The sequence below is a fragment of the Primulina huaijiensis genome, chromosome 14, assembly GCF_012295235.1.
Source record: "Primulina huaijiensis isolate GDHJ02 chromosome 14, ASM1229523v2, whole genome shotgun sequence".
Lineage (NCBI taxonomy): Eukaryota > Viridiplantae > Streptophyta > Magnoliopsida > Lamiales > Gesneriaceae > Primulina > Primulina huaijiensis.
In genome coordinates, this window is record NC_133319.1 from 549,748 (window position 1) to 562,120 (window position 12,373).

Genomic DNA, 12,373 nt, shown 5'->3' on the forward strand with positions numbered 1-12,373 from the left:
ACTATAAAACATTATCATACGAATACATAAAAAATAAAATATTTTACATATTTATTCCACCATCAAATTGATCATTATCTGAGAAATCAATCAGAAAATCTCCAGCATCAAAATGAGTTGAACCACTCAAAGGTTCACTGTGTTCAGTAAAGTTGGTCTCCTTTTCTTTCCCCTTTATTGATTCTTTATAAAGTTTACAAAGGTGCTCAGGGGCTCGACAAATACGGGACCAATGTCCTGGAGTACCACATCTGAAACAAGAACTTTCAAATCTTTTTGAGTGATTCTCATTAACACTCATATTCTCTTGATGCCTTTTCGGTGGGTGGTTTGGGACGTTCTTTTGAGATGAGTTATAGAAATAACTATCTCGATTATTTTCAAAACCACGGCCGCGTCCACGACCACGACCACTTCCACGTCCACGTCCACGTCCACGACCACGACCACGACCTCGATTTTGTCCTCGACCAAAATCTTGTCTGTAACTTTGATTTTGGTTTCCAGGTTTAAATTCATTTTTGCTTACAGCATTTACTTCTGGAAATGCTGTTGATCCAGTGGGTCGGGACTGATGATTTCTCATTAATAGCTCGTTGTTCTTTTCCGCCACAAGAAGACAGGCGATGAGTTCAGAATATCTCGCAAATCCACGCACTCTATATTGTTGCTGTAGTGTTATATTTGATGCGTGAAACGTGGAAAATGTTTTTTCAAGCATTTCCGATTCTGTAACCTCATGTCCACAAAATTTTAACTGCGAGATTATTCTATACATCGCTGAATTGTAATCACTGACTTTTTTAAAGTCTTGGAATCTTAACATATTCCATTCATCACGGGCGGTCGGAAGTATAACTTCCCTTATATGTTCAAATCTCTCTTTTAATCCTTTCCACAGAGCCATGGGATCTTTTTCGATGAGATATTCACATTTTAAACCTTCATCAAGGTGTCGTCGTAAAAATATTATAGCTTTTGCTTTTTCTTGTGATGAAGATATACCATTTTCTTTAATGGTCTCGCTTAGACCCAATGACTCAAGATGCATTTCTACATCAAGAGTCCATGGCATATAGTTTTTCCCAGTAATATCAAGAGCGATGAATTCGAGCTTTGCCAAGTTTGCCATGGTGGTACTAAAAATTACGATGCATTTTATTAGTTAATGAATATTGCAATACAAAGTAATGGATAAACAACAAGTACAAGTATTCGTAAAAATAAAGAAAACACACGAGGAGGATATTCTCCGATAAATACAAGACTGGTGAGTATGATAACCAAAATAATTAAAAATAACCTCGTGAAAGCCATCTTCTTTTTTTCTTCGAAAATTTGATGAAGAATAATTTTTAGAGAAGAAGAGAAAGTTGGAGTGATTGAATGTATTTGTGAGATTGTATTTATAGAGCAAAAACTAGCCGTTTTGTTACCGTTTATTACCGTTGGTGTATAAGAAAATAAATGTATGTATTTGTATAATTTTATGGTAATAATATGGTGTATATAATATTAGTCATATTTAAATAATTATGTATATCATATCACATTATTATAATTAGGTGTCATAAGTTATTTTGTTTAAAAACCTTATAGGCTTTTATACTTGTCGTATCCCTTACCGGGAGTGTGGGATGTCGTCTTAACATCCTCCCAGGATTTATAACAAGTTTTTGAAAAAATTATTTTTATTATTTCTAACAATAACATTATATTATATATTACATATATAAACAATAAATAAATAACAGTAAAATAAATATTATTACTTTTGTTACCTTTTTCTTCTGTTCGGAGCTTGGAAAAATATGGAGGACTTTTAGAGCTTCGTGCTGATAACGTGTTGTGAAAAAGTAAAAATTTACGGTAAAAAAATAAAAATCTCAAACTCTCAAAATTATCACACTACACACTTTATAATATTTTTCTCTCAACTCAATTGTGATTTTCTTCACAAATGAGAGATCTATTTATAGAAAATTTTTACAAATAATCCAAAAATAAAATACATCATTACCTACATCATCACACACTAATTTTCAATATTCAACACCTAATTTTACCTAATTTTCAACATTCAACATTCACATTTTCAACACAAATATTTAACACATTTTTAAATAATTTTTCAACACTACATTTATTGATCGCGGCTATCAATATTATTATCTCAAATTATTGATTTATAATAAGTTGGCTTGCACTACCACGAATCTAAATCACATAATTATATCTGTATCAATTATATGACATGTTTTTTTTCTACACATATTTTAAAGAAAACATGTTAAACAAATAACTTTCCAAATTTACTCTTATCTGATGAATATCTATGTCATAATTTGCTATCTTTCCAATAGTTAATTAATTACAAGACCCAAATTAAACAAGGGTATAGTCTAAAAATAGTTGGAAAAAAATGTCTAAATTAATATGGATAAATGCCTATATATTTGAGACAGATGAAAATGAAAGATGGTCTGTAGCAGTAGTATATCAATTGTCGTAAATAAATTTATATCAAGACGGATATAAATTGAATTATAAACACACACTAAAAAATAATTCTAACTCGATCGACTTCGACTACTTTATAAATTATTTTACATATAGATTATGATGGAACTAAAAAGCTGGCATTCTTCGAAGGAAAAAAAATTAGAAAGAGAGGTGCCCGTATACCGAATTTTTTGGGCGAAATGTATAAATTGTGGTACCAAAAATATAGATGACCTAATTTTGTAAAATTAATTTGTGTGTGAGAGAGAGAGAGCAAGTCGAAAAATGAATACACGCATTTAAAATTGTATATGGCAACTGTTTGGACAGTTACAGTTGGTCCAGTGGTCATAGATCCAATCCAACCATGCAAGCATATTGTTAAAAAAAAAAAAAAACTTGTTTTAAATATGAACTTCAACAATCGATGCATGCTATAGTAGGTATGTTTTATAGGAATAAACCTAATATCAATGCTTTTCTAAAAAAAAAAAAATTAATGTTTCGTCATTGCTAGTCAATAATGTGGTTGTTGCATATATTATAGTATAGTATAATATAATATAATATAATATGAACAGTCTCCATTTCATTAGGCAAAAACTTGTGTGAGACGATCTCACGAGTCGTATTTTGTGATACAGATCTCTTATTTGGGTCATCTATGATAAAATATTACTTTTTATGCTAAAAGTATTACTTTTTATTGTGAATATCGGTAGGATTGACCCGTCTCACTGATAAAGATTCTTGAGACCGTTTCGCAAGAGACCTACTCACTTCATTAAGGCCGTGGATAAAATATTTGTATATATTTAGTAAAACAAAAACCATTTAGATAGAATTGACTACCAATTTGTAATGTATATGTATTGACACGCAATTTGTTAAGATGCTAATTCATCCGAAGGTAAAAGGTTTTTTTTTTTAAAAAAAACAAGGTTTATTTTGCAATTAATAATTTAATTTAAAAGAAAGATATGTAAATGCAACGGAATAAATTTTCTATAATTAAAATTTAGAGGACTTTTCTCTCTGTAATAAGATCGGCAGGAAAATTTAAAAGAGGAGAGGGGATTTTTGAAAAAAACAGAGCCAGAAGTCCAATGGGCCTGTAGTTGGGGCCGAAGTTTGTATTGGGCCCTTTTATCAGGCCTTGGATATTTAAATACCTCGACTCATTTTGTGACCCGATTTCTTCCCATTAAAATAATAGCAGTAGTAAAAACATACTGAAAATAATTGAAAAGACAGATTATTTACCTATATGTTTTTAAAATTTTATTTCTCCACCAATCACAATTCACAATGGTGAATCTCGTATTGTATTGGATAAACATGCATCATTCTATTCTAATTGATGTCCGACGGAGACTTCTTGTTTGTGAGTGTATAATTTTATAAAATAAGGAGAAAGCAAACAAACGAAAGAAACTGTCTGAGATTTTCATTTCATTCTTTTGTTTTAACGTTTTTTCGCCGTAATGTTGTATTAGTTGCCCAAAAGTAAAGATCCGCACCGTTGATTGCTTTGACTTTTCTCTCCCATCCAATTACCAGATTTGTGCGTGTGTGTGTGTATATATAATCCTAACAGTAGTTGTGTGTGAGAGAGAGAGAGAGAGGCGTGTCGAGTTGATGCACTCTGCTGATGGGGCAGTGCTATGGTAAGACGATCCCCACCAGCGAAAACCATGGCTGCACAACTACTATTACTGTTACCGACGGAGGGGATCGCCACTCCCAGACGCCCCCTCGGAACGGCACCCCCTCCGTTAAGAACACTCCGTCGAGATCCTCCGCCGCAAGCAGCCCCTGGCCCAGCCCTTATCCCTTTGGTGTCGGTGACGCCACTCCGGCGGGTGTCTCGCCTTCTCCGTCAAGGTCCACACCGAGGAGATTTTTCAAACGGCCGTTTCCTCCGCCATCCCCGGCGAAGCATATCCGGTCTTCTCTGAGGAAGTTGGGGGCCCATGGGAAGAAGCCGCCCAGGGAGGGCACCATTCCCGAGGACGCTGCCACCACTGTGGCGGAAGGGGCGGAACCGATCCACAACGCCTTGGATAAAAATTTTGGCTATAATAAGAATTTTGGAGCCAAGTTTGAGCTGGGGAAAGAGGTGGGGAGAGGCCATTTTGGACATACTTGCTATGCTAAAGCGCGGAGAGGGGAGCTCAAGGACATACCTCTTGCTGTCAAAATCATCTCCAAGACTAAGGTTTGTTTGTTGCTAATCGATCGTATCCTCCTTGCCTGTGGAAATTCAAATTTAATTAAAATCAAATATATAACAGTAGATTGTGCTCATGTTTTTGTCTGCTCGGGTGCTAACTCAACCACATGCTTTGTGAGGGCGTATATTTGGCTCGTAGAACAGAAATAAAATTGCAAATGTGATATGGAATTGGTGGGTTCGTCCAATATCGGAGTCTAGTGAAGTGGCTTGCCATTGCTTTAGAAAATTGATCGTGTAAAATAAATGCTCGAGTCACGTTGATGGTATGGTTGTCTCTTAGCAGATAGCCACTGTATTTCATGTGCACTTGTTTAAATAACCGGATAGGCGATCAAACTTTGCAGCAAAATTTTGCAGCTTTTGGTAAAAGCCGTCTGCCTGATTTTGGGAGTTCAATTAGAAGTAGTAGAGGGCAAAAGGATAATTTTGTGTGGATCAGGGAATGTTGAGCCATTGTGCTGCCAAATTGTTTGATGGCAACGCTGAGGTTGGCCAAAATATTGTATTACCTGAATATGTGAATGTGAGGGAATGAAAGCTCTTCTGGTTTAGGTGAGATAGGGACATCTAGCAAGAAAGAGAGACTAGTTTGATCTACATGGCATTCCTAATTATATCCAAAAATGACTTGTTTTTCGTTTGTGATTGGAATGGAGGAAATATTAATTATGAGATTTCAACATTAACTATTTTAATCTTATTCAACATTATTGATGCTTCTATGTCAGAGGTGACATTTGGTCAACTGTTGAATTAGTACCATTCTCTATTGGTCAGACTCATTTCCAGTTTTAGTTTTTTAAATGGAACAGCAGGATTTAGTTTCTAGAAAATTCACATTAAAATTTCCTCTGAGCGCTTACAGTTTAAAATTGGAGATCTACGACGTGTTAATGAAAGCATGTGCATTTAAGATTATATACGTGCAAAAAATGACTTAAGTGCCTATCAGGGATTTCATTGAAAAGATAACTGTTTTATCTCAGATGAAAGGAGTGCTTAAAAGCTGCCTATTGTTGAACGTTAATTAACTAGTGGCTTGGAGTCAATCTTGTGGATTATATATATAATTATATCACTTGGATATATGGGTTTGCTGCTTGGGATCCTTTTCTTTCTGAAATGAATGTAGTTTTTGTGAGTAAAAATATCGTTCCAAGTTTTCAAATGTATATTGAGATGAACAAAAGTGTAAAGCATCAGACATCTTTTCTTATAGAATATAAAATGAAATGAAATATTTCTACAATACCAGAAGTCTTTTGTTTATGCCAATTGACTATTCAATATTGGTGTAGGCTGATATCTTGTTTATCCTTATATCTTTCCTTCCCCATATCAGTTTGACTTACAATTTATGATTGTATGAACTGTATGTATCTCTTAACAAACTTATTTTGGCAGATGACAACTGCAATATCCATTGAAGATGTTCGCAGAGAAGTGAAAATCTTAAAAGCTCTTTCAGGGCACAAGCATCTAGTTAGATATTATGATGCATGTGAAGATGCCAATAACGTGTACATAATAATGGAGTATGTAATTCCTTATGCTCTATGCTTCTCTCCAAGACTTGTACATATTTATAATCCTGACCTATGAAGGGCAGCATCGATGGACCATAGTATTTAGAAGAAAATCTCTGATAAACAAAATAATTTTAAGAAAAAATCAAATGTATGTAAAAAATTTGTAGCAAAAGCATACCTGAAGCCTTCTAGGAGCATTAAAGGTATGTGCTCCAAGCTTCAAGACGTATCCGTTGTTACAGGTTTTGTCTTGGTCCTGTGTGCACCATGTTTGCTTTTAACTACTGTTCACAAGACTGCTTTTAAGTGATGGTTTTGAAGTAGCAAAAGGGCCTCTATTTAGACCAGCCATCAGTGCACACACGATCCATGTGCGTGACACATTACTGATTTTAAACATTAGAAATTAGTGTATTTATAACTATAATTTAGAAGAAACGAGTATTTTAAAGAAATTGACCAAAAAACATAAACATGTCAATATAATAGTTAGTCTGATAGTGATGGTTACCTGAGGAAATTGGTATGGTCGTATGGAATACACCCCATGGGATCAAAGAGGTGTTTGACATGTCTCTCATTTGATAATGTTATATTATTTATTCTTGCGTTCTTTTCCTACTTAAGGTTTCGTCTCTACAACCTATGTTTTTCGCTCTTTTGAAGGATTTAAGCTTCTGTAATACCCATTTTCAATGTAATAATGCTCCTTGTTCTTTTGTCAATCAACCTTGTTAATTTTTTTTTCCTAGCTCTAGGATTTGAAAGTTTTTCACTTGCACTAAAGCATTGCTATATGTGTGTGTAAGTTACCGTCCAAACTTGTTTTGACAGTTGGGTGCATAACTATTATGAAGTAAAATATGCAAAAGAAGTTTATAAAGTCTCTTTCCGTTCAAAACTTTGCGCCTTTCTATATCATTTATCTAATGGATTGTGCTTTTCCAAGTTCTTGAATTTTTGATTCGATAAAAATGCAATAAGCCTTATCATAGGTTGATTTTAGTGGGTTTCATTTTTCCTTTTAACTCGTTTTCTGGAGATGATCTGCCACTCTTAGTTCTTGGATTGCTGGTAAATAAATTCCTGCATGACTGAATGCAATTTACCTAATTTCTCCTTTTAAATCAAATATAGATCTCATTTCATGACATTTATTTAAATTTAGAAATGACTCGAGTTTAAAATTGTGGTGGGGAGCTGAAACGATGGTGGGTTCCTTGACCTTTTGTGCTAAGTGGAACTGAGCCTCATTGCATCTTTCTACTCTCTTTTGCCTGTGAACATATTTTTAATTTTGTCCCTCATCTCCCAGGTTGTGTGAAGGTGGAGAACTACTGGACAGAATATTGTCGAAGTGAGTTAACATATACTGTATACCCTATAATCTTCCCACGTAAAAGTCCAACTCTCATATCTGGATTTTAATTATACATGTTAATGTTAATCAATCCATGTAGGTCATACTCTCTTTTAAATAAGATTATCTATTACTTATCGCTTTTATGTGGAACCTTAACAGCAAGGTTTTATTATCTTTATAATGCTGGCTTTATCATATTTATTAATTGACACAGACTCAAAATTTACACACATCATCACTTTGTCATTTCTGTGGTTGAAGAAAACTCATAGTTGCTGTCCATTTCAGAGGTGGTAGGTATACAGAGGAGGAAGCAAAACTAATTGTTGTTCAAATTCTTAGCGTCGTATCGTTTTGTCACCTTCAAGGTGTTGTTCACCGGGACTTAAAACCCGAGGTATTTTAGCAAGATTTTTTGTTTAAGTCTCTTTAACAGTGATTAAATGTCAAATCTTAATGCTGGTGTTAACTTGCAATTACTTGCGTCACAGAATTTTCTTTTCACCTCTAGAAATGAAGATGCGGATATGAAGCTTATTGATTTTGGTCTTTCTGATTTCATCAGGCCAGGTAACAGTTAAGCTACCTAATTCTTTAATCTTTTTTGTCCGCTGAGTGTGCTGTAAATGATCTAGTGCATATTGATTTTTTATGTAACCTCACCAATCAGCTTCCATCAAGTAGCGGTATTGCGACGGGAACATCCAAGTACTATCAAGTCTGATGGATACTGCTACTGAGACTTGGGTATACTTGAAGGCTCGTAACATAAATACAAGCCAAGTAGATCACAATTTTCTTGTTTCTCATTTGAACCTGAAGCCACACTATTTTTTATAGAGTTTTGCAGTTCGTCACTATAATCCCAAGTTATACTTTAGTTATTTGATGCTATCTACAGTTCATAATAACTGTCTGTTTGCTTTTCAAGCGGCGGGCACTTGGAATTTTCCCATATGCACATGCCATCTGAATTTTTTTAGCTGTCCTTTAGGATATTCTTGTTCACTTGATTTATTTATTTCTTTTTGTGCCTACTTGTCATGGGAGTTTTGCTTGATATACTTCCTATTTTTTTCCCATCCTTTTTTGTACATATCAACTCTCTCCATCTCAACAGATTTTTACTTGTACCAAAAGGTTGTTTGTTTGACATAGATACACAATTTTATAAATCTCCAGACATGGGGAGTTGATGTCACTAGAAACTGCTGCTATTGTTGTTCCAGTTTTGATTAAACTAATCTTGATGTGACTGAAACTTGTTATCGTCATGGTTTAGAATCTTTTATGGGTGCATTAAATTGTTAGCTTTTGTTCCTACTGAGTATTCTTTGCAGTTGCTAAAGTTTTAGCTCTTCTCCCCTTCTGTGTCTTGGTATCAGCAGATGAAAGGCTAAATGATATTGTTGGAAGTGCCTATTACGTGGCACCAGAAGTTCTCCATAGATCGTACAGCGTGGAAGCTGATATTTGGAGTATTGGTGTCATTACCTACATTTTGCTATGTGGAAGCAGACCTTTTTGGGCACGTACGGAGTCCGGGATATTTCGTTCAGTTTTGAGAGCTGACCCAAATTTTGATGACATGCCTTGGCCATCTATCTCACCTCATGCCAAGGACTTTGTAAAACGACTTTTGAACAAGGACTATCGGAAAAGAATGACTGCTGCTCAAGCTTTGAGTTAGTTTCTACTCCATGAGTCAATTATGTGTGTTTCTTGAAAGTGACAAAACTGTGTGGGTGTCATCGCCATACTTGACTAGAAATTTACTTGTTCATCTTCTGGCTTTAAAGATGATACTTTTTCCTTGTGAATCTTCTTCATCTTGTCATATGAATTAAATGAACCTAGTGACAATCCACTCGACATGATCAGAAGAGGTGAACATGAATAGGATCAGGATCTACCGCAAACTCAATCTATCCGTTGAACTTTTCTTTGTTACATTTTTATTTACATCTTTTCAAAATTCTTTTCACGTGAAACAGTTCATTTTTCTGTCTTTATTTTTATTTGTTGTTGCTGGAGGTCGGAAATTATATTCCTATTTCCTAGCAATTTTAGAGTCATTACCGAAATAACCTTAGTTTCTTTTATTTAATCTTCAGACTAAAAATATTTTCTTGTACAACAACAATGTGTGAACGTCGATGCATATACTTGGTGTTTTTTTTTTTTTGCAAATGCAGCTCATCCATGGTTGCGGAGTGAGAGCCATCCTATTCCATTTGACATACTAATCTATAAGTTGGTAAATTCATATGTGCACGCTACTCCTTTCAAGCGCGCAGCACTGAAGGTAATACTTGTATATCGACTAAAAGTTGACTGCTTGTTCTGTTGTTATCATTGCACGTTCATCTAACTATTTTGAATGCAATTAGTGTTAGGTTGGCCATTGATTTCTCCATCAACTTCTTTTCTTCATTAATATGTCAACAAAGTTGACATATTATTTATTAATAAGGTTTCAATTAGTCAAACTGTTCCCACATCAATTTTCCGATAAATTATATCAGTATCCTTCGTAAACAATTACCAGCAACGTTGTTGACTCCCATTATTGTTTCACATCGATATATTTCCCCATGGACATTGTGTGACATGCTCGTGGATAAACTGATACAAACTTCTTTCTGAGAAAACAAAACTAGAAGTGTTTTTCAATAATCACACTTACACAAATGTTTCGATTTTCAACCTCTAAAGATTGAATCACGTTTTCTTTTTACCTTGACCTATGAATAATATTTAATTGATTTCATTGTATGCTGGTAGGCTCTTTCAAAAGCCCTGACCGAGGATGAGTTATTGTATCTTAGAGCACAATTCATGCTTTTGGAGCCTGGTGACGATGGGCATGTCTCTCTTGACAACTTCAGAAAGGTCGATCTCAATTTCTTCTAGTGTGCTTACTTGCACCCCGTGTGAAATTCATTGAAGGACTCTATAATGTACAAATGGTGATGTTAGTGTCGGTTGAATTTTCAGGCTCTTGCATACAATGCTACTGATGCTATGCAGGTGTCTAGGGTCCCTGATATTCTACATATGGTCAGCCCTCAAAGTTTATACCATACTGAATAAGTTTAATATCTTTACGTCTGAATAAATTATCTTTACTTTGACATTTAGTTTCCTCGTATATTCTAAATGTAGGTGTTTTGATGTTGCAGATGTCCCCATTGGCGTACAGAAAATTGGACTTCGATGAGTTCTGTGCAGCGGCAATCAGCACATATCAATTGGAAGCACTTGAAAATTGGGAGCAAATTGCATTCACGGCATTTGAGCATTTTGAACAAGAGGGCAACCGAGTCATATCGGTAGAGGAATTGGCTCGGGTAAAATATTAGCTACTTATCGTCGTATCTGTACAGCTTAATCTTTTTGATCTGTGAATCGTTAAGTGGCGTGACACATAAAAAGCTTGTTGGCATGTTGATTTGATGGTGGATAATGTTTGACAAATGCATGCAGGAGCTAAATGTTGGGCAAACTGCGCATTATATGCTCAGAGATTGGATGAGGAGCGATGGGAAACTGAGTTTGCTTGGATATACCAAATTTTTGCACGGTTTGACTCTTCGGAGCTCAAACACTAGACAACGCTAGGATTATACTCTTCTATTTCTGTTCCTTTTTTTAAAAGAAAATATTATTATTGGTGTTTGATGATCAGTTATAGAAAGTATTCAACAATTTGAACTTTTGTTGGAGCCTATTTCATGTAGAGAGGGAGGGAGAATTGAATGTACAAATTAAATTTAACTTGTTGAAAATTGGAGTACATTTTCAATTGAGAATGTTCAACTAGGAGTAGAATTTGTCATCCTCTGGTTTTCTTCAGTTATTTACCGAATCGAAATGGTGACCATATTGCCGCCACCAATTTCTCTATTGATTTTTAGATAAGAGAGTTCAAAGAGTAGACATTGATTGGTGAAAAACTTCCATCTTCTCCCAGAAGATAGAGCTGCCAGCAAAATTAGTGTAGTTTCTGCTCTTCAATTTTTCATTATCTGATTATTGAAATTAATTATAAAATCATGAAAATGACGCAGCATATTATATATTAGCATCACTGCATATGCGATATTATAATATTAATGATATATATATGTGTTTTTATGAATAAATTTTAAATAAGATAAATAAATTTAAAATCGATTGATCCTCATATATAAAAGTTAGTTCATAAAAATGTGGAAAAATATACTGAAATTAGTATTAAGAAAATATTATGACATTTACACATCATATATAATGTTAGGCAAAAAATGGAAAATATTTTGGTGTCTAACGCAACATCAAACGTAGTTTCTTTATTTGCTTGTAGTTCATATAACGTCAAGATCTCAAGTATTTAGAATTTTGTAGAATGATTTTTTCAAATTATGGGAAAATCAGATATGGAGATGACCCGGGACGGTATGGACAAATCGGATCATGATAAGTTTACAGAAGTAACTCATAAAAATTCAGGCAGGTGAGTGCCCGGGACGTCATTTACCCGGGCAACCAGAGGCCCAAGCTCTCGGGCGAATTCCCGGGTAATGACTCTCTACCCGAGATGCCTCGGTAATAATACCATACTAGAATGCGAGAGCATGTGATATCTTATCTCGATAAACGTGTCTGAAAGTATCTTACTGATTTGACATAATGGGAAAGTTAAAACGGCGTGACATAAACTTTGTGTATGTGACGGCTATAAGTGATAAGTAGGCACTGAAA

General features: G+C 34.8%; 1 protein-coding gene across 1 annotated transcript; it reads left to right on the forward strand.

The window, feature by feature from the left end:
* The first annotated feature begins 4,004 nt into the window (after nt 1–4,004).
* On the forward strand, nt 4,005–11,292 carry LOC140957023 (CDPK-related kinase 3-like). The gene is made up of 11 exons (XM_073414066.1): nt 4,005–4,720; nt 6,143–6,273; nt 7,583–7,624; nt 7,919–8,027; nt 8,122–8,200; nt 9,019–9,315; nt 9,826–9,935; nt 10,415–10,522; nt 10,628–10,690; nt 10,813–10,980; nt 11,117–11,292. Exons 1-11 carry the CDS (start codon nt 4,154–4,156, stop codon nt 11,249–11,251), a joined length of 1,809 nt encoding a protein of 602 aa, XP_073270167.1. The 5' UTR covers nt 4,005–4,153; the 3' UTR covers nt 11,252–11,292.
* The last annotated feature ends 1,081 nt before the right edge of the window (nt 11,293–12,373 follow it).

Coding starts and splice junctions, on each gene's coding strand:
- LOC140957023 (XM_073414066.1), top strand. CDS start 4,154: ATGGGGCAGTGCTATGGTAAGACGATCCCCACCAGCGAAAACCATGGC. Junction 6,274..7,582: donor AACGTGTACATAATAATGGA/GTATGTAATTCC, acceptor CTCATCTCCCAG/GTTGTGTGAAGGTGGAGAAC. Junction 9,316..9,825: donor GACTGCTGCTCAAGCTTTGA/GTTAGTTTCTAC, acceptor TTGCAAATGCAG/CTCATCCATGGTTGCGGAGT.